The sequence below is a fragment of the Loxodonta africana genome, chromosome 21 (assembly GCF_030014295.1).
Source record: "Loxodonta africana isolate mLoxAfr1 chromosome 21, mLoxAfr1.hap2, whole genome shotgun sequence".
Taxonomy (NCBI): domain Eukaryota; kingdom Metazoa; phylum Chordata; class Mammalia; order Proboscidea; family Elephantidae; genus Loxodonta; species Loxodonta africana.
The window spans coordinates 76156724-76184663 of record NC_087362.1 but is presented as its reverse complement, the minus strand read 5'-3'; the positions used below and the strand labels follow the sequence as shown (position 1 = coordinate 76184663).

The 27940-nt window shown below is 45.3% G+C and overlaps 1 protein-coding gene across 3 annotated transcripts in view; it reads left to right on the top strand.

Annotated features, from left to right (window-relative positions):
• Window positions 1-27940, top strand: part of ABCC11 (ATP binding cassette subfamily C member 11) — a 96519-nt gene that overhangs the window by 14414 nt on the left and 54165 nt on the right. For all 3 annotated transcript variants that reach the window (XM_023555680.2, XM_003416392.3, XM_064274137.1), the window contains exons 4-12: window positions 2312-2459; window positions 4458-4691; window positions 7584-7757; window positions 8834-8981; window positions 9142-9290; window positions 14730-14837; window positions 18230-18490; window positions 24347-24418; window positions 27096-27220. In XM_023555680.2, coding sequence (XP_023411448.2) covers window positions 2312-2459; window positions 4458-4691; window positions 7584-7757; window positions 8834-8981; window positions 9142-9290; window positions 14730-14837; window positions 18230-18490; window positions 24347-24418; window positions 27096-27220 — 1419 coding nt within the window. The remainder of the gene's footprint in view (window positions 1-2311; window positions 2460-4457; window positions 4692-7583; window positions 7758-8833; window positions 8982-9141; window positions 9291-14729; window positions 14838-18229; window positions 18491-24346; window positions 24419-27095; window positions 27221-27940) is intronic.

Here is a 27940-nt window from a genome sequence, read left to right as displayed (position 1 = left end):
TGACCATCACTATGAGATTATGAAGTAAACAGGGCAGATATAATTTTTTCCCATTTACAGATGAAAAAACTGATGATTAAGAAAAGTGAAATGATGTTCCCTGAGTTACATAGCTAATGAATGGAGGTGGTAAAATTTGAAACTGAGTCTTTTGACTCTGTGTCCAATGATCATAGCCAGAAACTACAGTACATCTGGCAGAGTTGCCAGGAGCGCCGTGGGAGAACCATGGAAAACTTGGATTCTTTTAGTCAAAGTAGTATCAACTCTAGAGGTGTTGACTCTGTGGATTGTGTATATGTGAGGGTAGGACTGGGATGAGGAGACATGACCCCATATTGTTCAAATCCTCTGATACATACAGGTGGCATGGGATAGTTTTGGCTCACTGAGCTAGAGCCCAGACCCCCCAAGTTACCTGGTTTCATCCATCAGTGGAGCTCTTTGAGAATGTTTCTGGGAGCTCGGAACACAAGCAGTGCTACTATGGGGACTTGGTAACGAAGGGTGGTCCAGTGACAGAGATGGCTACTCTAAGAGCAATTATCTTGAGTCTCTTGGCATGGTCCTTGACATTCCCATGATGGACAGTAGTAGCAGCTTTCCAGAGAGAAGAACGAGATGAATGGGAGCAGTAGCCAGGAAATAACGGGCCGATGCCACATGGTGACTGCAGCTGATAGACTGGATTGTGGATGCATGGGGGGCATTCATGGGCCAGACAGAGCTTCTGGAGGCCCTATGTCTCCGATGGGTTTAAGACTATTGTCCGTTCCCCTGCACTTGCCCCAAATATAATTAAAAATAAGAAGTATAAGAAAGTCAGCAAAATCTTAATTTTTTCTGATAACTTCTTTGATGCTTTTTTTTGAAATATCATATATCGTTTAAAAAAAAAAAAAGATTTTGGTGCCCCTGTTCACTGGTATAGAGCAAATATCCCAAGCATCATTAGCTTGGAATGTCAAAATAAGGACACGTTTTACTGGGTGATCCAGCACTGGGGAACTTTTGAGGACTTTAAAATAATAGTAGGTACCTTTGGAGAAGCTGATTTTTGAAATCGAGGTCCTAGATTTTGTGAGTCTTAATTTGCATACAAAAAGGACTATTTAAAGCCCTGGACTATTGCCTGAACTAAATATATTTTAAGGTAACAATATAATTGTTGAGGAAAAGTTATTTTTAACAGAAAAGCCCCAGCTACTAAATATAGAAAGAGTGATAGAATTGGAAAAATCAGCATTTTTCCCAACAAGTGGATCTAGGCAATGGGGGGGGAAAAAAAAACAAGCTGGTAATAAATGGATCAAGCTGACCCACCTGAACCACTGGTCCACCTTAACCTCTCTAAAAGGGGGACACCAGACCTTCTGTGTCTTCTGATATGATGCAACAGGAAGTACCCTATGTCACCTATTAAACACCTCTTCCAAATTGTCTTGAATTCTGAATTTCGTTAAGGCTCTAGGTCTAAACAAACTGGTTTAATAGGAAATACAGATGATGACTGACTAACTCTGTTACACAATGCCACAGGGATGCAATCAGTCAAGTTCAGAGTGTGGGAAATTCTACCAGACAAATAACTCAGTTTCTTCAACAAACAAATAGCATAAAAATGCAGAGGAGGGGACTCTGTTGCAGATTAAAAAGAGACTCAAGAGGCATATGAAATTTATCCTTCAAATGCCATGTGTGGACCTTATTTGGATCTTCATTCAAACAAGCCCACTGCAAAAACATATTTTTGAAATCATCAAGGAAATTTGAATACAGGTTCAGTATTATTAAATAAAAAAATACCATTAAAGAATTATTGTAGCCCAGGTGGGACAGTGGTTATGAACTCAGCTGCTAACCAAAAGGTCGGCAGTTCGAATTCACCAGCTGCTTCTTGGAAACAATATGGGGCAGTTCTACTCTGTCCTATGGGTCGCTGTGAGTCAGAATCGACGGCAATGGGTTTGGTTTTCAGGTTTTGGTAGTAACTATGGTTTTTTTAAGAAAGGGCTTATTTGGAAGAGATACATAGTGAAGCATTTGTAGATGAAATGATACGTTTGGATTTGCTTTAAGTCCTCCAGCAAACAACAACAATCATACAACACGGAAGGGGAGGAGAGATGAAAGAAAAATGTTGATAATGCTTGAAGCTGGGCGATGGGCACGTGGGGGTCCCCATGCTATTCTCTCTACTTCGATAATGTTTGACAATTTCTGTAAGGAAGCTCCTATGCTAGCAAGTCCTAGGATGTTCGGATTCCACCAGCAAAGAGATTTCACTTGGCGCTCTTTTCCTCTTTTTAAGGCTCCGTCGCCTCTGGGAAGAAGAAGTCTCGAGGCGTGGGATTGACAAGGCTTCAATACTTGGAGTGATGCTGAGGTTCCAGAGAACAAGGGTTCTATTCAATGTATTTATGGGCGTCCTCTACTGTGTGGCAAGTGTACTGGGGCCAGTAAGTGGCAGACTTGGTGGGATTTGGGGAATTCCAGGCTTTGGAGATTAGAACAGAACTGTTGACATGTTTGTCTGCACAAGGAGCTGGGAATGTATTTGTCCCTCAGCTGCTGTCCTTTAAATGAGACTTTTGGGGACTTAGAGCATAACAGTTAGGAGTATGGGCTACAAGCTGCTGTGCAGCTTTCAAAATTGGCCTGTCACTTAATTACTGGGTGACTTTGGACAATTTAATTACCCTCTCTGTGCCTCAGTTTCCTCAAGGAACCTCATGGACGACATCAGGGATAGATCCCATGGAAGCCCTCATGTGGAAAATGGAGATAATAACTTCGTCTACCTCATTTCTTTCACCAGTTGCTGTTGAGTCGGCTCTGACTCATGGTGACCCCATGTGTGTCAGAGTAGAGCTGTGCTCCACAGGCTTTTCAATGGCTGATTTTTCAGAAGCAGATCACTCAGCTTTTCTTCCACGGTGTCTCTGGGTGGAGTCAAACCTCCAACCTTTCGATTAGCAGCCAAGTTTGTTAATTGTTTGCACCACCCAGGGACTCCTACCTACCTCATAGGGTAACGTTAAATGAGATAAAGTATGTAAAGCACTTAGAACATGGGGCAGTGGTGGTTCAGTAGCAGAATTCTCACCTTCTGTGCGGGAGACCTGGGTTCAATTTATGACCAATGCACATCATGTGTAGCCACCACCCATCTGTCAGTGAAGGCTTGCATGCTGCTATGATGCTACAGGTTTCAGCAGAGCTTCCAGACTAAGATGGACTATGAAGAAATGCTTGGAGATCTACTTCCAAAAATCAGCTAATGAAAACCCTGTGGATCACAACAGTTGATCTGCAACGGATCATGGGGATGACACACAACTGGGCAGCTTTTTGTCCCACTGTGCATGGGGTTGCCCTGAATTGGGCCGACTTGAGAGCAGCTAACAAAAACAACAAGAACATGGCCTGACTCAATACATCTTAGCTGCTTTGAGAAATGGCCAAGCAGTTCTTGGACTGTAGGTGACTGGAACTAATGGATGGTCTCCATGTACCATGTTTGGGATGAATTAACTTTATTTCCTATTCTCCAGTTCCTTAGTCCAAGAGTCTGATTTCAAAGAGTGAGTCTGATTGGCCCAGCTGGGGTCACATGCTCCCCTTGGGGTCAGAGGAGGGTGGGGTATGTTGATTGACATTCCAGCCTAGATTGCATGTAGTGGGGAGGAGGGGAAGTGTGCCCCCAGTACAAAACTGAGGGGCTGTTACCAGCCAAGGAGAAAATGAATGCAGGGCAGAAGAAACACCGTTGATGACCACCACAGAGATAAGTCACCTGACTTAGGTGGTAGTTAGTGTGCTGAGTGGTCTCCATTTGTCCCTCCAGATCTCTCTCCACAATTTTCTACCCTCCTTGTTCCCCAGAGCCTGACTTAGATGTATCACATCAGTGGGCCATGCCCCACAGGTTGGGCTTGATCAATGGGAGGCTCCAACAGGAAACTGGAGGGAGGGAGAAGAGGGAGGTCAGGATATTTATTCACTGGCTCCCTCTCTCCCAGTTACTGGAGATTGGTAACCTCAGCTCCTATCAGGGCCCTCTCTGCATGACTCCTTCTGGGTTCTGGTAACCTGGCCCTCCCAGCTCCCCTTTAGCCTAGGGTGGTAACAGCTCCTTGTGGCTACTAGTTCCAGAGTGCTTACCCATCTCCGTCGAAGTGTCTAAATTTGCCTGAACCTTTGTGTCGTTTTACCAACCCTCCTGCATTATCCAGTTTGTGTGCCTTCTCTTTCCTGCCTGGACCAGCTACTAGGTGGCAGAGCTGGGACTCAGATCTGGGCCAACTGAACTCCCACATCTCCTCCAACTAGACAGTGTCCTTAAGGGCTCCCGACATTAATTAATTTGAAGACCTCACACACAGCCCACATGTGATGGTTGTTCACGAAAGAAGGATTGGGAGGACTGAATGGTCTAAATTCTGTTTTCCTTTTAGTTGCTGGTTATACCAAAGATCCTGGAATATTCTGAAGAGCTGTCGGGGAATGTTTTCTATGGAGTGGGACTCTGCTTTGCCCTTTTTTTCAGTGAGTGTTTCAAGTCTGTGTCTCTGTGTTCATGTTGGACCATCGACCTGCACACAGGCATGAGATTTCGCACAGCTGTTTCCTCACTTGCCTTTGAGAAGCTGATTCAATTTAAGTCTTTGAAACACGTCTCCACGGGAGAGGTAAGTAAATGGAATTGCTTATCCCAGCCATTCTTCTCTACCTCTCCTCCAGACATCACAGCTCTTGGGGGCAATAGAGAAAAAAAAGGAGTTAGGAAAGGAAATAATTCCAAGGACATAAAAACTGTGTGGTGTCAGAGCTCTTCTAACTTCTTAAGCGGGGAGGAGAATCAGGATCAACATCAGCCCACGGCTAATTCTTATGAGGGGATGCCAGACATACCTCCACTCTCCAACCTTTTTACCAATTCTGACACCAGCCATCCCTCCCATGGCACCCTCTACATCTCTGCTGGGTTCAATAATTCATTGTAATGGCCACACAAAACTCACAGACCATGCTCATGGTTATGGGGTTTATTAGGGAAGTAATAGGTTACAATTCAGGATCAGGATCAACTTGGAGGTAGCAGGAACAACTCAGGATATAGTTCTTCAATCAGGACAGCTTTTCCTTCAGCCATGCCCACAGGCAGGTCTCTGCCACCTGGCCTACAACGGTAGGGACCATCCTCCTCCCCTACTGTTGTAGACCATCCACCTCCCTGCTACTGCCACCTGTTTGTGCTTCCTTGCTTCTGTGCCTAATCTGCTTCTTTTATATCTCAGAGGTGATTCCACTGACATGAAGGAGTCCTGGTGGTGCAGTTCTTAAGAGCTTGGCTCTTAACTGAAAGGCCAGCAGTTTGAACCCACCAGCTGCTCCATAGGAGAAAGATGTGGCAGTCTGCTTCTGTAAAGACTGCAGCCTTGGAAGCCATATCGCGCATGTCTACCTGTCCCATAGGGCTGCCCTGAGTCAGAATTGACTCCATGGCAGCGGGTTTTGGTTTACACCGATATGGCCTCATTTACATAACAGAAAAGTCTGTTCCCAAACAGGATAACATCCACAGGTATGGGGCTTAGGATTTACAACACGTATTTTGAGGGGACACAGTTCATTACAGCTTCCTCCCTTCCCACCAGACCCCCACACACCAGGCATGTCCACCTCCTTGGAACATTTACAATTCCATTCATCATTCAAGGCTTGCTTTAGAGGTTTATTATAAAAATACGTTTATATTCACAAGCAAATTGCCCATAGAAAACATACTGTATTTTTTTTTTTTTTGGCATGTATCTTTACATAAACGACACTAACTTTTATGTAGTGTTCTGCCACTTGGTTCCACAAGTAGAAATTATACAATATGGTCTCTTGGGAGGAAGAGGAGAAAGTAGGAGAAGAAAAAAAAGAGAAAGAAGGAGCAGGGAGAGGAAAGGAAGAGGGGTGAGAAAAAGCAGAAGGAAGAGGAAGAAGGGGAAGAGGAGGAATAGAAGGAAGTGGAGGAGAAGAGGAAGAAGGAGGGGGAGAAGGAAAGGAAGAGGAGGAGGAGGTGAAGGAGAAGAGAAAGAGGAAGGAGAGGCAGAAGGATGAGGAGAAGAAAGAGGAGACCTAGTCCCTGTTCAGAAGAGCCTGGTCTTGTTAACAGCGCTGGGCTCAACCTCCAAACTACCACTGACCAGTTTCAGGGCAGCAGAAAGGGAAGTTCTTGCTGCCCAGGGCCTCATAGTCAACAGAACCCAGGGAAGGGTGAGCAAAGGTGCTACGTAAAGGCTGAGATGGGTGGGAAAGACTTATTGGAGGGAAGAGCTGATAGGATGGCTGGGAAAAGAAGGGAGAAGGAGGGCATCACAGTTGAGGGGAACAGCTGGAAGGGAGCCAGGGAGGCTGGACTCAGAGCTGTCCACATGGGAAGATGCTGAAGAGGCTGACCAAAGTAAAATGGATAAGTTGCATTAGGGAAGCAGGAGAGGCAAGGGGGAGGCCAGTTATTGGGGGATGCAGGAAGAAGGGGACAGACTTTGATGTGATATACAATAAGTATAAGGTTTTCACTGGCTAATTCTTTTCATAAGTAGACCGCCAGGTCCGTCTTCCTAATCTGCAATGGGTGATCCTGCTGGTATTTGTATACCGGTGGCATAGCTCCCAGCATCAGAGCAACACCTAAGCCCCCACAGCACGACAAACTGACAGACGTGTGGGTGGAAAGGTGAGAATACCAGAAAGACGTTTACCTGTGTTTTATTGACTGTGTTAAGGCATTCGACTATGTGGATCATAACAAATTATGAATAACATTGTGATAATGAGAATTCTAGAACACTTAATTGTGCTCATGATGAATCTGTACATGGGTCAAGAGGCCGTCATTTGAAAAGAACAAGGGGATATTGCATGGTTTAAAGTCAGGAAAGGTGTGCATCAGGGTTGTACCCTTTCACCATACCTATTCAATCTGTATGCTGAGCAAATAATAAAAGAAGCTGGACTATATGAAGAAGAACAGGGCATCACGATTGGAGGAAGACTCATTAACAACCTGCATTATGCAGATGACACAACCTTGCTTGCTGAAAGTGAAGAGGACTTGAAGCACTTACTGATGAAGATCAAAGACCACAGCCTTCAGTATGGATTACACCTCAACATAAAGAAAACAAAAATTCTCACAACTGGACCAATGAGCAACATCATGATATATGGAGAAAAGATTGAAGTCGTCAAGGATTTCATTTTACTTGGATCCAAAATCAACAGCCATGGAAGCAGCAGTCAAGAAATCAAAAGGTGCATTGCATTGCACGAATCGGCAGCAAAAGACCTGAAATTAGTCAGTGGTAGTTTGGAGGTTCAGAGTGGTAAAGTAACTTGTCCAGGGTCACACAAGCCCTGAAGGAGAGCTGTGAACTGGGTATGTCTGACTGACTTTACCACGCTGCCTCTCACTGCTTCCTACTAGGAGAAGGAATGGCAAGGCCACCCACCACAAAGGGTACATGTAGCCCCTTCTGGGTACCTCGAGGGGTGACACCTGTGCCCACGGGATTGCTGTCTTACAGGTCATCAGCTTCTTCACCAGCGATGTAAACTACCTGTTTGAAGGTGTGTACTACGGCCCGCTGATCTTGATGGCCTGTTCATCGTTGATTGCCTGTTCCGTTAGCTCCTACCTCATTCTTGGACCCACTGCCTTCATTGCCATTTTTTTCTTTTTGCTGATTTTTCCACTGGAGGTAACAGCTTTCTTTGCCATCCATTCAATATTGAACCTTCCGCGGGAGAACTCCCAGGGCTTTGAGTGGGAATGTTGACCCTTGTTGACTGTTCATTCCAGCGTGGTTAAGATTCAGTTTCTGTCTCAAACTGTTGTGTGACCACAATGTTTGGTTAAAAATTAGAGGAGAATAAGGTGTGTGAGATCCTCCTCATAGGCTTCTATGAGGGATTTTCTGCTTCACAGCTTTCCTTGGTAGATAGCCTCTTGTGCTCTCTCTTTCACCCAGAATATGCATTTAACATATAATAATAATAATTAATAATGTTAATAATACCATTTAATAATGCAGGAGGCGTTTAACATTTGGCTGAGCACAGTATCATGGGGGCAGGGGGCAAATTTGCTGCCAGAGATTCAGGATAAATAAACTTGAGCAAAACAGGAAGTGACTCTTGGATTCCGTGTCCCAAATTATTGCAAGTCTAGTATTTTTCTCGCTCAGCACAATTACTCTGATCAAGAGGTAAACGTAGTTGCTGGTGGGTTTAGGGTGCCAGAAGGTAGAGGGGTTACAGTTGTGCTTAATTAGCCACATTCTGGCTTGAGACCCAGGAGAGAAAGTCCCCAGGATGTGTGAGGCAGGTGCCCTGAGGTGTGATGGCCTGGAGAGGCTCCCATTGGAAAACCTTCAGCAGAGGCCCGGAATTAAGAATCTCCATGGATTCACTCAGTGCAGGATTAAGCCCAGGCATTCAACCTGCTCCCTGGGTGGCACAAACGGTTAAGTGATCAACTACTAGCCGAAAGTTGGTGGTTTGAACCCTCTCGGAGGCACCTCAGAGGATAGGCCTGGCAACCTGCTTCTTTAAGGTTACAGCTGGAACCTAATGGAGCAGTTCTACTCTGCACACATGGGGTCACCATGAGTTGGAATTGACTTTATGACAACAAGTTTGTTGTGGTTTATTCAACCTGCATCTGGAATTTACCTTTGGAAATACTGCAAGCCACCCTACTCAGGCTAGCCTGAGCTCTCCAGCCCTTGTAAAAAGAGACTCTTGACATCATCCCGCTTTCTGACCCCGACTCCAGGTATTCCTGACCAGCAAAGTCGTGAAGATACAGGATCACACAGCTGTGGTCAGTGACCAGCGCATCCGTGTGACCACTGAGGCTCTCACGTCCATTAAGCTGATTAAAATGTACACATGGGAGGAACCATTTGCAGCAATAATTAAAGGTACAGAAGGCTGACCTTCTGCTCAGAGCTTGGCTCTGTCATGGTGGACCGATCTCTCTCAGCCACCGGGCACCTCTTTCACGCTTTAGGGGTTGTTCTGTGCTCTTTGGGGAATGCACTTGTGGTCGATTTTAGCGTATTTCTTTTATTTATCTTCCAGACCTAAGGAATACAGAGAGGAAATTACTGGAAAAGAGTGGGCTAGTCCAGAGCTTGACCAACAGTGTGTTCTTCTTATCCCCAGTGGTGTCCACAGTGATAATGTTTCTCATCCACACAGCCTTAAAATTAGAGCTCACATCTTCAGCGGTAAGTGTTTGGGGTGCTTTGTCCCCCCCGTAATGATGGGGGGTTTTCTCCTGTGTGCTTTCCTAGCCCACCCCGCTCAAAGAGCTGAGGATCTTGCAAATGGGTAATGTAAGTTGATTTTGTTTTTCCAGACTTTAGCTCGCTCAAGCTTTCTCCCATCCGAACCCACCTGAGAAAGTGGCATCCCTTTGACAGTAGCTGTGGGAGGGAAGGCACACAGAATGGTCCAGGGGTGAAGAGTGGGTGGTGTATGTAGTTAAAACCCTGAGGATTCTGAGGTATGCCTTGAAGTTGGAAATCCCAATTTAAGGAGCTTCTCATCCCAGAATGCGGACCTTGGAACTGCTCTTAACACAAAGGTGTCCTTTCTTCCACCTTTCCCTTTGTGGTCTAACCTAAGTCCCCCCAAGAAGCAGTAGCTGCCGTTTAGGGTTGTACTGTTTTTACCTGCTGTGAAGTTGGCCCCCGAATCATGGCGAACCCATGCACAACAGAACAAAGTATTGCCCAGTCCCGTGCCATCCCTGTGATCAGTTGTGGATCAGACCATTCAGAACCATAGGGTTTCACTGGCTGATTTTTCAGAAGTAGATCACAGACATTTCTTCCTAGTTTGTTTTAGTCTGGAAGCTCTGCTGAAACTTGTAGCATCATAGCAACATGCAGGCCTCCACTGACAGACAGGTGGTGGCTGCTCATAAAGTGAATTGGCTAGGAACCAAACTGGGGGCTTCTGCAAGGAAGGCAAGAATTCTACCAATGAACCACCAATAGCATCCGTTTTTGGGTTGTTGTTAGGTGCCATCAAGTCAGTTCCAACTCATAGCGACCTTATGTACCACAGAATGAAACACTGCCCGGTCCTGTGCCATGCTCACCATTGTTATGCTTGAGCCCACTGTTGCAGCCACTGTGTCAATCCATTTCATTGAGGGTCTTTGTCTCTTCTGCTGACCCTGTACTTTACCAAGCAGGACATCTTTCTCCAGGGACTGCTCCCTCCTGACAATGTGTCCAAAGTATGTAAGATGCAGTGTCACCATCCCTGCTTCTAAGGAGCATTCTGGTCATACTTCTTCCAAGACAGATTTGCTCATTCTTTTGGCAGTCCATGGTATATTCAATATTCTTCACCAACACCACAATTTAAAGGTGTCAGTTCTTCTGTCTTCCTTATTCATTGTCCAGGTTTCATGTGCATATGATGCTATTGAAAATACAATGGCTTGGGTCAGGTGCAAGGTGACATCTTTGCTTTTCAATGCTTTGAAGAGACCCTTTGCAGCAGATTTGCCCAATGCAATGAGTCTTTTGATTTCTTGACTGCTGTGTCCATGGCTGTTGATTGTGGATCCAAGTAAAATGAAATCTTCGACAACTTCAATCTTTTCTCCATTTATCTTGATGTTGCTTATTTGTCCTGTTATGAGGATTTTTGTTTTCTTTATGTTAAGGTGTAATCCATGCTGAAGGCTGTGGTCTTTGATCTTCATCAGTAAGTGCTTCAAGTCCTCTTCACTTTCAGCAAGCAAGGTTGTGTCATCTGCATAATGCAGGTTGTTAATGAGTCTTTCTCCAATCGTGATGCCCTGTTCTTCTTCATATAGTCCAGCTTCTCGGATTATTTGCTCAGCATACAGATTGAATAGATATGGTGAAAGGGTACAACGCTCATGCACACCTTTCCTAACTTTAAACCAATCAGTATCCCCTTGTTCTGTCCATGTACAGGTTCCTCATGAGCACAATTAAGTGTTCTGGAATTCCCATTCTTTGCAGTGTTATCCATAATTTGTTATGATCCACACAGCCTAATGCCTTTGCATAGTCAGTAAAACACAGATAAACATCCTTCTGGTATTCTCTGCTTTTAGCCAGGATCCATGTGACATCAACAATGATATCCCTGGTTCCATGTCCTCTTCTGAATCCAGTTTGAATTTCTGGCAGTTCCCTGCTGATACTGCTGCAGCTGCTTTTGGATGATCTTCAGTAAAATTTTACTTGGGTGTGATATTAATGATATTTTCCCACAATTTCCACATTCGGTTGGATCACCTTTCTTGGGAGTAGGTATAATTATGGCTATCTTCCAGTCAGTTGGCTAGGTAGCTGTGTTCAAATTTCTTGGCGTAGACAAGTGAGCACTTCCAGGGCTGCATCCGTTTGTTGAAACATCTCAATTGGTATTCCGTCAATTCCTGGAGCCTTGATTTTTTGCCAATGCTTTCAGTGCAACTCGGATTTCTTCCTTCAGTACCATCAGTTCCTGATCATATGTTACCTGTTGAAATGGTTGAATGTCGACCAGTTCTTTTTGGTATAATGACTCTGTATATTCCTTCCATCTTCTTTTGTTGCCTCCTGCGTCGTTTAATATTTTTTCTACAGAATCCTTCACTATTGCAACTCAAGGCTGGAATTTTTTTCTTCAGTTATTTCAGCTTGAGAAGTGCTGAGAGTTTTCTTCCCTTTTGGTTTTCTATCTCCAGCACATCACACATGTCGTTATAATACTTTGTCTTCTTGAGCTGCCCTTTGAAATCTTCTGTTCAGTTCTTTGACTTCATCATTTCTTCCTTTTGCTTTAGCTGCTCGACATTAAAGAGCAAGTTTCAGAGTCTCTTCTGGCATCCGTTTTGATCATTTCTTTCTTTTTTGATCATTTCTTTCTTTCCCGTCTTTTTAGTGACTTCTTGCTTTCTTCACGTATGATGTCCTTGATGTCATTCCACAACTCGTCTGGTCTTCTGTCATTAGTGTTCAGTGTGTCAAATCTATTCTTGAGATGGTCTCTAAATTCAGGTGGGATAAACTCAAGATCATACTTTGGCTCTTGTCAACTTGTTCTAATTTTCTTCACTTTCAACTTGAGCTTCCACATGAGCAATTGATGGTCTATTCCACAGTAGGCTCCTGGCCTTGTTCTGACTGATGATATTGAGCTTTTCCATCATCTCTTTCCACATAGGTAGTCGATTTGATTCCTGTGTATTTCATCTGGTGAGGTCCATGTGTATAATCACCGTTTATGTTGGTTAAAAAAGGTATTTGCAATGAGAAATTTGTTGATTTTGCAAAATTCTATCATGTGATCTCTGACATCATTTCTACCACCAAGGCCGTACTTTCCAACTACCTTTCCTTCTTCTTTGCTTCCAACTTTTGCATTCCAATTACCAGTAATTATCAATGCATCCTGACTGCATGTTCAATCAATTCCAGACTGGAAGCTGGTAAAATTCTTCCGTTTCTTCATCTTTGGCCTTAGTGGTTGGTGTGTAAATTTTGAATAATAGTCATATTAACGAGTCTTCCTTGTAGGCATATGGATATTATGCTATCACTGACAGCGTTGTACTTCAGGATACATCTTGAAATGTTCTTTTTGATGATGAACGCAACGCCATTCCTCTACAAGTTGTCATTCCCAGCATAGTAGACCATATGATTGTCCGATTCAAAAGGGCCAACACCAGTCCTTTTCAGCTCACTAATGCCTACGGTATCGATGTTTATGCATTCCATTTCATTTTTGATGATGTGCAATTTTCATAGATTCATACTTCGTATAGTCCATGTTCCAATTATTAATGGACGTTTGTTTCTTCTCGTTTTGAGTTGTGCCACATCTGCAAATGAAAGTCCCGAAAACTTGACTCCATTCATGTCATTAAGGTCGACTCTACCTTGAGGAGGCAGCTCTTCCCAGTTGTCTTCTGAGTGCCTTCCAACCTGGGGGGCTCATCTTCCAGCACTATATCAGACAATGTTCCACTGCTATTCATAAGGTTTTCACCGGCTAATGCTTTTCAGAAGTAGATTGCCGGGTTCTTCTTCCTAGTCTGTCTTAGTCTGGAACCTCAGCTGAAACCTGTCTGCCATGGGTGACCCTGCTGGTATCTGAATACCGGTGGCATAGCTTCCAGCATCACAGCAACACACAAGGCCCCACAGTACAACAAACTTACAGGGATGTGGGGGCTTTTTGGGTTCGAAGGCCCAATTCTCTGAGGGGAATATGACAGGGTGCTATTCTTACAGAGTATGTAATCCTGCTGGGGAGGCCAGGAGACTCCATAGGAAGAAGGAGGGGGCAGCATGTGAGACTTTTCAGCCAAGGGTTCATTTGTGCTCCACATAGCGGTCACCTCTGCTCGGCTCAGGCATCCACCAGACAACCCCTTTCCCTAGAAGCCTGAGGCAGGTGGTCTGAAGTAGAGGGTGGCTTAGAAAACTTTCAGTGGGTCTTTAGGGCCATACTATGCTCACACCAGGCAGGATTAGACCAAGGCATTTGTGCCTGTATTGGAGTTTATCTTTGGATTAAGCTGGAAGAAGGCAGGGGTAGAGATTGGGGATGGGTTGGACAGTCCCCAATTACCTCTGGGAGGTCACGTTCTCAAATCTGAGAGTCTAACGTGGTTTGCTCTAGTCAGGGAAGATTTCCTGGAGAAAGGCAGGGATCAGGTTAGAAGAGTAGGGAGATTTTGAATGTTAGAGGGGAAAAGTGTAACTGAGAAAAAGAAGAAAAACGACCTTTGCTGTAATGATAACTTCAAGCTACACTCGTAGTTTACACTCTGTTACTTGCATTTTCTCAGTGTTTGCCAAGCTTTGTTCTTATACCAACTTTTTGATTTTTATCCCTGTGCCAATGGGGAAACTCAGGCTCTGAGAGGGGGCAGCCTCCCAAAATTACAGTCTTGTCTTCCATGTGGGAGACCTGAGTTCAACTTCCAAAGAATATACCTCAAGGGCAGCTACTACCCATCTGTCAGTTGAGGCTTGTGTGTTGCTATGATGCTGAACTGGTTTCAGTGGAGCTTCAAGACTGAGAAGGACCAGGAAGAGAAGACTGGAAATCTACTTCCAAAAATCTGCCAACAAAAACTCTGTGGATTTAGGACTGACTAGAGGGTAACTACAACAACAATCTACGCCAGAAACTAGGCCTTTGGATTTCAAGCCCAGTGCTCCTTCCAGTCTCCCCCAAATACCAGCTTGTTGTTGTTGTTGTTGTTGTTAGGTGCCATTGAGTCAGTTCCGACTCATAGTGACCCTATGTACAACAGAACAAAATACTGTCTGGTCCTTTGCCATTCTCACAATTGTTGCTGAGCTTGAGCCCATTATTGCAGCCATTATGGCAATCCATCTCACTGAAGGTCTTCCTCTTTCTTGCTGACCTTGTGCTTTACCAAGCATAATATCCTTCTCCAGGGACTGATCACTCCTGAAAATGTTCAAAATATGTGAGACATAGTTTCAACAACCTTGCTAAAGAGCCTTCCGGCTATACAGCTTAGCCAGTGCCAAAAGAAGGACCTGTTTGTCAGAAGCTGCAGAGCCTGGTTCTGTGGCTTGAGGATAAGGGAGTGGAGTGACTGAGTAGGACAAGGCTGGGGCCCTCACTGCCTCCTCCCCTTGCTTATCCAGGCCTTCACTACAATGGCCGCCTTGAATCCCCTGAGGCTGTCCGTGTTCTTTGTGCCCTTCTCAATCAAAGCCCTCACAGATTCCAAGTCTGCAGCCAACAGGTTCCAGGTAAGTGCCCAGCCCTCTTTTGGATGCCTCTTTGCCTTCAACCCCCCATGATGTCCCTTCTGAACATGTCCCCTGACCTAGAATGGCATGGGTGGAGGGGGATTGGCTATCTCAGTAACTGCCAGACTCATGGGATGGTGGGGTCAGAGGTATCAGCTTGAGTCCCAGTCCCCAGAGTCTCAGATGGATGGTCTGCAAACCATATTGAGCAGGAAGATAGGGTGGCTTGTGGTTATCCGTATGGTTTTGCTTAAAAAGAAAAAAGAAATCCGTTCCTTGCATTTAAAAATCTGGATATATTATATAAAAACAGATTTCTGGGTACTCTTGAATGGTCAGAAGATCTGGCAATCCTGGACCCATACCTCCCACAGCCACAAGTGCCTGTAGCCGTGGGGCTGGCTACCCTGTGTAGGTGGGACTTGTGTACACCAGTTTCCGTTGCAGTCCCCACTGTGCCCTATCGCACCCCCAACACCGGGCTGCATTTTGGTTCTCATTTGTCATCTTAGAAACGGCCCATTTCAGTATTTATGTAGCTGGTCTTACCCCTACTGGCACCTTAGTTTGAAAGCCCTTATGTAAACAATTTTAGGAGAGACAGTTTGTACACATTTTACCTATACACACATGTGATCTGTGTCTCTGTCATTCACTGACATACTCATATATTCTTGAACTCCTGCCACGTGCTGGGACCGAGATGACTGCGCTGAGCGTGACCAGCAGGCTTGCTCTCATCAAGTTCCAATCTGCTATTGGAAATAGATGATGGACGAGTAAATTAATCATCAAAGAGGAAGATATCAGATCACGTGAAGAGCTGTGATGTCAGTAAAACAGCCAAATATTACAGAGAGTGAGGGGGTGCACTGGGGGCTACTTTAGATAAGCTGGCACAGGAAGGCCCCTCTGCCGAGGTGACGTTAGAGCTGACACTCGAATGATGGCTAGGCAGAGAGGACAGCCAGTGCACAGGCCCTGAGGCTGGAATGAACTTGGCTTGTCCAAGTTACAGGAAGACTGACAGGCCTTTACTTATCAAATAGCCCCAGGAGCTTCCCTATCTTCTCAGCAGCTGCTCTCTCTTCCTCCCATGGGTACTCGGGGTTCTCCCACCCTCCTCTCTGGGCCTGTGTTCACCTGCAGGGTCACAGAAATGACGGAGCCACAGTCTGGGTGGGAAGGGGTGTCTGCTGAAAGAATGCTGAGGGAGACAGCTTTGGCTATGTCCGGGGTCTGGGGTTCCTCTGATGTGGTTGGAGAGTGGGAAGTGGTGGGAGGGATAAAATCAAGGTGGGAGGTGGGGGCAGGGAAGGCAGGAGCCAGGGCAAAGATCTGGAGCCCTGGGCTGCAGTCCCTCAAGGCCGAAATGGGCTGGAGCTGAGCAGACCTGCACCTTGGGGTGGGGCACCTACTTCTCTCCAAGCCCCTTCACTCAGCCAGGGCTTAGTAAGCACTTAGACTCTTCCTGCTTCAGCCACATATGTCTTCTGTCTGGCCTGTATGTATGTGACTTGTGCTGCTGGGCTGAGTGGGAAGAATCCCCTAGACATTCTTCCTTCTTCCTCCTCTCCCCACCATGGGGCTGTCACCCTCCCTGTGCCCTCTGGCTCATGAAGGGAGAAGAAGAAAGCTGTGAGCCCTCGGGGAGGATCCCTCCTTAGAGATAAAGTCAGGGCTCTGTGGCAGGGGAGGAGGTGAGCTGTTGGCTAGAGCTGGGGCTGCCTGCAGACTGGGGCTCTGGAGAAGGCCCTGGCGGGGAACTGCAGGGCAGGGTTCTACAGTCAGCATTTTGCTTTGTGCTATTTATTGAAAAAAACAAGTGAAAATCACTGGATGGTGTAAACAAAAATAGAGATGGAGGGTATGCTTAGAGCACTTGAGGGTTGGGGAGACCTCTTTTTTTTTTTGTATAAACCACTTTATTCCTTTATGTCTGGGTACATGCTTGTCACAGCTGACTTATTAAGCTAGAATGCTGCTTAATTTTTGTTTAATAAAATTACAATGTATGTGATAAAACTTTAAAAAAGAAAAAAGCAAAGCAAGGCAACGAAACACAAAACGTAGGAAGTGGTTACCTATGGGGAGGGCACGGGAGCCTGAATGACCTTGTTTATGCAGGGGTAAGATGGGGAAGGGCCACGAGGATAGATAAAGCTATGGCTTTTGGTTCAGTGGTGGCCTCATAGCTGCTCATTATGGTATTAAGGATGAAAAAAAAAAAAAAAGATGAACTAACTAAAAGATGAAGGGAACCCTGCATTTCCCAGGGATGACCTATGCCTTGAACCAGGTGTTACAAGTAATCCAATTCAGTATCCTCAAGGTCCAGCTTAAAAAAAAACAAAATCAGCCCACCTTTTTTTTTTTTCTATTAAAAACAGATTTTTTAAAAGTATGTCCTTTTTGTATAAAGTTCAGACAATTCAGACAGCTACAAATAAGTGAGTAAAAATCTCTTAGCGTCCCACTACCCAGAGAGAAAACAATTGTTTAAAATGTCAATAAAATGTCATGTGTATCTGCAGATAGAGATATGTGAACCAATTTCACTTCAATGAGGTTGTTGTTGTTGTTGTTGTTAGCTGAAATCAAGTTGCCCCCAACTCTTGGCCGTAGGGTTTTCACTGACTGATTTTAGAAAGTATGTCACCAGGCCTTTCTTCCTCGTGTGCCTGAATCTGGAGTTCTACTAAAACCTATTCAGCATCACAGCAAAACCCAAGCCTCCACAGACAGATGGGTGGTAGCTGGGCATCAAGTGCTCTGGCTGGGAGATTGAACCCAGGCCTCCTGCGTGGAAGGCAAGAATTCTACCACTGAGCCACCACTGCCCCCGGTGGGGTCATACTGCCCACCACACTTCTTTAATGCTGAAATCCATGTAAGTCAATCCCCATGTTTTACGGACAGGGAGATGAAGACGCAGAGAGAAGCCACCAGCCGATGGTCACATTTTAAAATGTATGACCTGAAATAGCATTTCCCACCATGTGGAGTAGGGCAGACCTTTTTATTTTCAATAGTGGTATGTCAATTTCAAGTAGAAAAACTGCACATCGGTGCTGTGATTCAACAGCTGTTATCATGTATGATGAGGCTAGTGTTAGTCGGGCTTTAGTCAATTTTAAATAAAATAGAGAATAACCAATAGTGATATGCAAATATAGCAGAGTGGCTCAGTGGCCTGAAATTTGGAAAACACTGATCTAGAATTTTCACCGGCAGAAGCTGGCCTCCTCCTAATTGGTGGCGTTACTTCCAACTTTTGCTGTTTATTAAAAGATCAGCAATACAGACAACTGGCCAGTCTGGAAAATGGTCCACATTCCTACGGAGCTAAAGAACGGAATTCCTCTTCTCTCCCCTTCTTTTTGTCTTTACAGAAATTTTTCCTCCAGGAGAGCCCTGTTTCATATGTCCAGACATTAAAAGACCCCAGCAAGGCACTGGTTTTGGAGGGGGCCACGTTGTCATGGAGACAGACCTGCCCTGGGTTTGTCAACGGAGCATTGGAGTCGGAGAACAATGGACATACCCCTGAAAGGATGGCTGGGGCTCAGCCACGTTCAGGTGGCCTCAGGCCAGAGGACAAAGGAGACAGGCTGGAGCCAGAGCTGTACAAGATAAATATGGTGGTGTCAAAGGTAGCTTTACTCATGCCATGCTGGCAGGCTGGCTGCGAGACTTTGGGACCTGTGGCTAGGAGCTCGGCCTGTACTTTATCGTTTCTTTGGTTAATAATTGCCCTCCCCAAGATCTCCCTTTTAAAATACAAATTTTTCATGGAGTGCAAATACAGGAAGTCCTTCATAGTTTAGTGTAAATTAGTTGACTATCTGAAGTTTTTATAGTCGACAAGACCCCAGAAGAGTAGGAGGGCACTGTGTGCTGGTGCTTGGAGGCACCAAGGACACAGAGAGGAACGGGAGCAGACTGAACTGACATTTGTTAGGCTCCTGGTATGTGTCAGGCACTAGCCTGCATGTTTTGTTTTGCTTGTTTGTTTTTTTCCTGGCTCCTCCTCTGCCTAATTTTTCAAGGGCTTAATCCCCTGCTCTCTGCTGTTCTCGCCTCTCTTCTCCTCTTGTCTATTTACGCCTTCTCCTTGGAAACGTCACACTTGGTTCCCCAGCTTTAAATTTCATCGCTATGCTCCTTCTCCAGCCTCGATGTCCTCTGAGCTGCAGACTCAACTACTTATTTAATATCTCCATCTAAATGCCTACCATGCATTTCAAATGAAACAAGGCCAAAAGAGAACTCTTGGTTTTCATCCTCTTCAACAGGTTCCTCTAGTCTTTCCCATCTCAGGGGATGGCACCACCATCCTTCTGGCGGGCAAGGACTAAGGAGTCAGACTTGATTCCTTTCTTCCCCTCCCACCAATCCAGTCCCTCAGTGGAGTCCCTCAACTCTACTTCATCATCTCTCCAAAGCCCTGCCACCTCTCACCATGTCCCCCTCCACTGCCTGAGCTCCGCCACCTCTCACCATGTCCCCCTCCACTGCCCGAGCCCCAACCATCATCATGCCATTCCTGGCCCCTCTGAGCTCCTCCTTTCCAGCCTCTCTGCCCCCACTTTGGCCCTCTTGTGATTCATTCTCCATGCAGTGGACAAAGGGGTCTTCCTGAAATGTCAACCGCTTCATGTCACTCCCCTACTTAAACCTTTCAGTGATTTCCCACCGCGGCACCTACATCTGCCTACAGCTTTGACTTCTTCTCCTACTCCCTCCTTCCGTACCACCTACACCAGCCCTCTTGTAGCTCTTGACACCCAAGCTTATTCCTGCTTCAGGACCTTTGTGTCTGCTGTTCCCACTCTTGCCCGAGATCTTCCTGTGCCTGGCTCCTTCTTGTCATTCGGGTGCCAGCTGTGATGAGATGTGCTCAGAGAAACTTCCCTGGCCACCCATCTAAAATCATCTTAACCTCCAGCTTTCTGTCATAGTAGCTGATTTCTTTTCACTTATGTCACTTACCGCCATCTAATAATATCTTATTTGCTATTATTTTATGGTCTGCTTCTCCCACTTGGAAACCCGGGTGGCATAGTGGTTAAGAGCTAAGGCTGCTAACCAAAAAGTTTGGCAGTTTGAATCCATCAGGTGCTCCTTGGAAACCATATGGGGCAGTTCTACTCTGTCCCGTAGAGTCGCTTTGAGTTGGAATCGACTCAGTAGCAATGGGTTTGGTCCCCCCAACTAGAATGTAAGCTCAATGAAAGTTGTTTTCTTCACTACATGGAAGAAACTCAGGTGACTAGTTGATGGATGAATGAGTGAATGCATGCATGAATTCTGTGAGGCTGGTTTCATTATCTCCATTTTACAGAGGAAGAAACCGAGCTCAGAGTGGCCAAGAGGCTTGCTCAGGGTCATAGAATAGAGCAGATGCCAATCCAGAATTCAGGTTTCCTGCCCGACATGACTTCCTCTCTGCTGCTCCCATGGGCCTTCATGTCCCCAAGCCCATCCCATCTCAGCTCTTTATTTTTTGTGCTTTAGGTGAAAGTTTACAAATCCAGTCAGTCTCTCATACAAAAAGACGTACACACCCCACCTGCACTCCCAGCTTCTCTCCCCTTAATGAGACAGCACATTCCTTCTCTCCACCCTGTATTTTCCATGTCCGTTCAACCACCTCCTGTCCCCCTCTTCTCATCTCGCCTCCAGACAGGAGTCGCCCACATAGTCTCATGTGTCTACTTGAGCCATGAAGTTGTCTCGTCACCAGCATCATTGTCTGTCTTATAGTCCAGGCCAATACCCGTCTGTAGAGTTGGTTTCAGGAATGGTTCCAATCTACATCATTTATGTTGTTTTGCAGCTCCCCCTTTTGCAATCTTGGGCTATCAAAGGGTCCAGGGACCATGACCGTCAGGGCCCCCCCAGTCTCAGTCAGACCATTCATTAAGTCTGGTCTTTTTACGAGAACTTAAGATCTGCATCCCACTGCTGTCCTGCTCCATCAGGGATTCTCTGTCGTGTTCCCTGTCAGAGCAGTGATTGGTGGTAGCTGGGAACCATCTAGTTCTTTGGGTCTCAGGCTGATGGAGTCTCTGGTTTACGTGGCCCTTTCTGTCTCTTGGGCTCATGTTTACCTTGTGTCTTTGGTGTTCTTCATTCTCCTTTGCTCCAGGTGGGTTGAGACCAATTTATGCATCTTAGATGGCTGCTTGCTAACGTTTAAGACCCCAGACGCCTTGCACCAAAGTGGAATGCAGACCGTTTTCTTAATACATTTTGTTACGCCAGTTGACCTAGATGACCCCTGAAACCATGATCCCCAGACCCCCGTCGCTGCTACTCTGGCCTTCGAAGCTTTTGGTTGAGTTGAGGAAATTGCTTTGCTTTTGGTTTAGTCCAGTTGAACGGATCATCCCTGTGGTATATGTTGCCCTTCCCTTCACCTAAAAAAAATTTTTGTTTACTGTCTAGTTAGTGAATATCCTTCTCCCTCCCTTTCCACCCTCTTAAGCATCAAAGAATATTTTCTTCTGTGTTTAAGCCTTAACTGGAGTTCTTATAATAGTGGTCTCACACAATATTTGTCCTTTTGCAATTGACTAATTTCACTCAGCATAATGCCTTCCAGATTCCTCCATGTTATGAAATTTTTCACAGATTCATCGTTGTTTCCCAACCTGTAGGTAATCTTTTTACTCTTTTGGTGAAGTCTTTAGATGAGCATAGGTGTTTGACTTTTAGGAGCTCCCAGTTATCTGATTTCTCTTCTGGTGTTTGTACAATGTTAGTAATGTTTTGTATACTGTTTATGCCATGTATTAGGGGTTCTAGCATTGACATTTTTTCTTCCATGATCTTTGTTATTTTAGATTTTATATTTAGGTCTTTGATCCATTTTGAGTTGGTTTTTGTGCATGGAGTGAGGTATGGGTCTTGTTTCATTTTTTTGCAGATGGATATCCACTTACGCCAGTGCAATTTGTTGAACAGACTGTCTGCCCCCATTTAACAGACTTTGGGCCTTTGTCAAATATCAGCTGCTCATATGTGCATGGATTTATGACTGGATTCTCAATTCTGTTCCATTGGTCTATGTATCTGTTGTTGTACCAGTACCAGGCTGTTTTGACTGCTGTGGCAGGTTCTAAAATCAGGTAGTGTGAGGCCTCCCACTCTGTTCTTCTTTTTCAGTAATGCTTTACTTCTCCGGGGCCTCTTTCCCTTCCAAATGAAGTTGGTGGTTTGTTTCTCCATCTCATTAAAAAAAGTTACTGGTGTTTGGATTGGGATTGCATTGTATCTGTAGATCGCTTTGGGTAGAATGGACATTGTTACAATGTGAGGTCTTCCTATCCACGAGCAAGGTGTGTTTTCCCACTTGTCTAGGTCTCTTTTGGTTTCTGGCAGTAGTGTCTTGTAGTTTTCTTTGTATAGGCCTTTTACATCTCTGGTTAGATTTATTCCTAAAGTATTTATCTTCTTAGGGGTTGCCGTAAATGGTATTAATTTGGTGATTTCCTCTTCGATGTTCTTTTTGTTGGTGTAGAGGAATCCAACTGGTTTATGTATGTTTATCTTGTATCCTGAGACTCTGCTAAACTCTTCTATTAGTTTTAGTAGTTTTCTTGAGGATTCTTTAGGTTTTTCTGTGTATAAGATCATGTCATCTGCAAACAGAGATACCTTTGTTACCAGAGAAAATGCCCTCTGTTCTTGTCTTTGGTGTAGGAGAGAGACAAATAGTGCCAAGCAAGTAGCGGTTTATTAGCTAGCAGAGGGTTAATAGCAAAAGTACACTTGACCAGGGAGTGTCAAGTGGGCTACTCAGAGAGAGAGTCTGAGTGCCCTGATACAGTCATTTTTTAGGGCTTTATACCCTTTTCTCCTACCTCCCTCTCCCTTTTCTCAAGGCGCCGCCTTCCCTTCTATGGGCTGGAATGCTTTGATGGCTTAACGTTTAACTACCAATTCAGGGACCCCTGTAGGGACCACTTCCATGGGTTAATGTTTAACTGCCAAGTCAGGGACCCCTGTAGGAACCATTTCCTCTTTCTCGGGTGCAAGCTCTCCCCCACCTCCTTACATCATCCATTTCCTCTCTTTCTTTCCCGAGTACAAGCTCTCCCCCTTACACCTTTACTTCTTCTTTGCCAATTTGGGTGCCCTTTATTTCTTTATCTAGCCTAATTTCTCTGGCTAGGACCTCCAGCACAGTGTTGAATATGAGTGGCGATAAAGGGCATCCTTGTCTCAAGGGGAATGCTTTCAGTCTCTCTCCGTTTAGGATGATGTTGGCTGTTGGCTTTGTGTAAATGCCCTTTATAATGTTTAGGAATTTTCCTTTTATTCCTATTTTGCTGAAAGTATTTATCATGAATGGGTGCCAGACTTTGTCAAATGCCTTTTTTGCATCAATTGATAAGATCATGTGGTTCTTCTCTTTTGTTTTATTTATGTGATGGAGTACATTGATTGTTTTTCTAATGTTGAACCATCCCTGCATACCTGGTATGAATCCCACTTGGTCATGGTGAATTATTTTTTGATATGTTGTTGAAATCTATTGGCTAGAATTTTGTTGCACTGGGTTTGGGTTTTTCTGGGTAGAATTTTGTTGAGGATTTTTGCATCTAAGTTCATGAGGGATATAGGTCTGTAATTTTCTTTTTTTGTGGTGTCTTTGTTTTTGTTTTTTACCTGGTTTTGCTATCAGGGTTATGCTGGCTTCATAGAATGCGTTTGGAAGTATTCCATCTTTTTCTATGCTCTGAAATATCTTTAGTAGTAGTGGTGTTAATTCTTTGAAAGTTTGGTAGAATTCTCCAGTGAAGTCATCAGGGCCAGGGCTTTTCTTTGTTGGGAGCTTTTTAAATTACTTTTTCAATCTCTTCTTTTGTTATGGGTTTATTTAGCTGTTCTATCTTTGTTTGTGTTAGTTTAGGTAGGTGATGTGTTTCTAGAAATTTGTCCATTTCTTCTGGGTTTTCAAATTTGTTAGAGTACAATTTTTCATAGTGTTCTGTTAGGATTCTTTTAATTTCATTTGGATCTGTTGTGATATGGCCCATCTTATTTCTTATTCGTTTTATTTGCTTCCTCTCCTGTTTTTCGTTGGTCAGTCTGGCCAATGGTTTATCGATTTTGTTAGTCCTTTCAAACAACCACCTTTTTGTCTTGTGAACTCTTTGAATTGTTTTTCTGTTCTCCATTTCATTTACTTCTGCTCTAATTTTTATTATTTTCTTCCTTCTGGTGCCTGAGGGTTTCTTTTGTTGCTCTCTTTCTATTTGTTCAAGTTGTAGTGATAATTCTTTGATTTTGGCCCTTTCTTTTTTGTGTGTGTGCATTTATTCATATAAATTGACCTCTGAGCACTGTCAAAGCTCCTCTAAAGTGTTGCTTGTCTAAGGGGCCTGGGAAGAGTGGTTATTTTGTTTTGTGCTTTTGTCGTTTTATGTTCAATTCCTAGAGCTACCCACGTCAACGGAGGTTGTGCCGCCCATTGCTTTTTGTCCTCCTTGGCTTTGCAGGGGACGACGATAGGGCTCTGCGGCAACACGGGGAGCGGCAAGACCAGCATGTTGTCAGCCATCTTGGGGGAGGTAAGTGAGCGGGACCACATTGCCTTCCCACTGGCCGGCAGTCCAGAAGTCCAGGAAGGCTCTCCATAATGTTCTTGCTCAAAGGGTCAGAGAAAATAGGATTTTTGTACGTTGGAAATGGTTGTGCATGCCCTGTGGAGAGGTGAGTCACAAATGCTCTCCCTGCTCAGTGGCACTTTGTCCCCGACCTGAGGCAGCGCTCCTGGTCGGAGCGTCTCCTGGAAGTCCATCTTCATGGGTTCTCTGTGCTTCCCTGCTCTGCTTTGTGATCGGTTAGCTGCTGGGGTGATGGTACAGGGTGTTCTAATGTTTAATATGATAAGAATAATAATTTCCTGAAGCCCGGCTCCTAACAGTTTGGAGCGGCATGAGCAGTGAAATGTGGAGGGAGAAAAAAGGAGGCTGTGAGGAGTGGGATGGGACTGTTGTATTCCACCTTCGGTGGAATCCACCTCTGGCTGGGTGCCCCACCCTAGAGATCTGGGTGGTGCATCTTGAACCCCCAATTCTACCATCTGTGAAGGTGCTGAGGTCTGCTTTGTCTGCAGCCTGCTGACATGTGGCTTAGCCCGCCCTTGTCCAGTTTCAACCCCCTCACTCACAACAGATGCGGATTAACTAGTAAGTACCTTACACACCAGCTTACAGAAAGCAAGGAACACACGGTCTTAATTGTGCTTACTAACTAATCTGTAGTGCACAATTTCATCTGCTTTTCCTCAGATCTTTAATGGTGTATAACTTGTGAAATTGTGCACTACAGATTAGTAAGAAACACAATTAAGCCTGTGTACACCTTGCTTATTGGGTAATCAGTCCCTGCCACCAACGTACGCACACACACAAAGTTCCCCCAGAACACTGCACACAACACCCACAATGTCTGGTATGCATTTATGACTACCTCCTACAGGAGGGGCCCTGTGGGTGGCTCAAATTGTTAAGGTTTGGACTACTAACTGAGAGGTTGGTGGTTCAAACCTATCCAGAGGCACTTTCGGATGTAAGCCCTGGCAATCTACTTTCAAAAGACCAAGTCTTGAAAATCCTATGGAGCAGTTCCACTCTTCACACATGGGGTCGCCACGAGTTGGAATTGACTTGACAGCAACTAACAAGAACAACCCCCCAGGAGTTTCTCACCAGCCCTTTCCTGTTCAGCCCCCAGCCTTTTCCCCTCTTGTGGCTTCTCTCACTGCCCCTCCTTCTTCGCCCATCACCCCTCTTTCCTGCATTGTCCAGAGAACTAACAGGTTTCTTTACTCAGCATTTCCCTCAGCTCTTTCTCACAGCCAAACTCACCAAGGCATCTTGCCCATGGAAACGGCTTTGGTTTACTAGGATCCACCCCGTGGAATGCAGACGTGTTATAAATAACGATTCCTCCTGAACACCGTCTGGCAGCTCATTTCTCCGCGCTCCTCATGGGACGGGCTTTCCCCAGCTTCTTTGGAACCAGAGAGAAGAAAGGCGCCATTTTTAATAATAGTAACAGTATCTAAGCGCTATGAGCCATGCCTGCGCCAAGAGCATTCCATTTTCCTTCAGCCTCATAACAAACCGATGAAGAGAAAGTCCCTATGACCAGTTTACAGATGAGTAAGCAAGGTGCAGACAGGTGATCTGCCCAAGGTCACACACCAGGTAAAATGTGGAGCCAGGATGGAAACCCAGGTCCACCTGAGGTCAGAGCTTTGCCCTTCATCACAGCAACCTTCCATGGAAGCTTCCATTCAAGGCCACCTTTCTACCTGGCCAGTGGTTTGTCAATTCCTCTTCAAATGAACTGGTGTCTTTCCTTCTAATAAAGAAGGAAACTTATTTTAAAGCTTTGTTCTTAGTAATGAAAGCCCGGCTCCAAATCAAAAGTAAAAAGCACAGGATTAGGGGTAAAAAAAAAAAAAAAAAGGGCAGAGATCACTGGCCCAGAGCTGGTGTGGTGTAGGTGGGGGCTATAGTCTTTCTTTTGTGTGTGTGTGTTTTCAAACTTACCATACAGAAAAGCAGAGAGAATGCTACGGTGAAGACCCATCTACCCACCACAAAGATTCAACAGCCGAGAGTGCTTTTCCGTATTTGCCTCATCTATGTAATTATGTAAATACATACACATTTATGGGGCAGTTCTACTCTGTCCTATAGGGTCGCTATGAGTGGGAATCGACTCGACGGCAATGCTATGTAAATACATATTTTGTAGAACTCTTAAATTATGGAGATCATGACATTTTCTGTGCTAAATACCTCAGTCTGAAATCCAAAAATAAAGATATTTTTCTGTCTAACCATGATACCCTTATCACACCTAGCAACAGTAGTAACAGCTCCCTAATACCAAGCCAAGCTACAAATGTATGGGGTGTTTTCAGTGTAAGTCTTGGATTCAGTCGGAGCAGGAGGTGGCTGGCTTAGCTCCAGCTGCTTTCCCAGGTTTTCAGAGCTGCTCCCTCAGGCTCCCTGGTGAGCCAAGCAGGGTAGCAGTGGTGTTAGTTGTGATGGAGACTATTCTGACTCCCGGCAACCCCACATGACCCCGTGAGGGTGATGTTAAAGGTCCCATTCTACACAGGACAGCCCCCAAGGATCCCGGAGGGCAGCGGGCCTGGGGCTCTGTGGCTGCTGAGGCAGCGTCCATTCCTGGCCGGCTGGGTCCTGAGGCTGGCTCATTTTGCCGCAGATGCATTTGCTGGAGGGCTCGGTGGGCGTGCACGGAAGCCTGGCTTACGTGCCCCAGCAGGCCTGGATCACCGCGGGCAGTGTCAGAGAGAACATCCTCCTGGGAAGCCAGTATGACAAGACCCGGTAAGCCTCTGGGAGCAGCCCAGGCCACACAGGCTGTGGTGGTGGGGGAGGGTGCCCCAGCTGATAGCAGTAATTTGACAATCACTAATGCTGCCGTGCTCTCACTTACGTGCATCAGCATACTTCCCCCTCACGTGAAAGAAGAGTTGTTAACATATCCATTCTCCAGACAAGTCAACCCAGGCTCTAAGAGCTTAGATAACTTGTCCACAGTCACACTGATGGAGGACAAAGTAGTCAGGAGTTGAACCCAGAAGCTTAACTATTATGCTATATTGGCTCAAAATAGCCAGTACACCCTCCTCTCTCCACAAGTGTCACTTTAAAGCTTAATCGTATTCATTAAATCCTGGCCCCTAAATCAAAAGTTGGAACAAATGGGGTGATGAGGTCATGCAAGGTGGAGGACGTGAGTTTGGATTCATGGTCCCGTGGGAGTCCCACCTCCCATCCCGATGGCGCCTTCCCTCTTGTGGCCTCTCCCTGCCTAGGGTCCTGGGGTTGAATGGCTGGAAACATGCATTTGGAAGTCGTGATGAAGTGTATTCAGTGGGGGATCCAGAAAACTCTGCCCTGAAAGCTCCTGCTATGCTTCTAACTCTGGTGGACTTTGACTGACCTGGCTGTTTGCTTGGTTTTGCAATCTGCCCCTACTACTGACACTGAGGGCTCGAGATATGTAGGTGTATAGACTGGCCACCTCCACCTGGTGTCCCATGG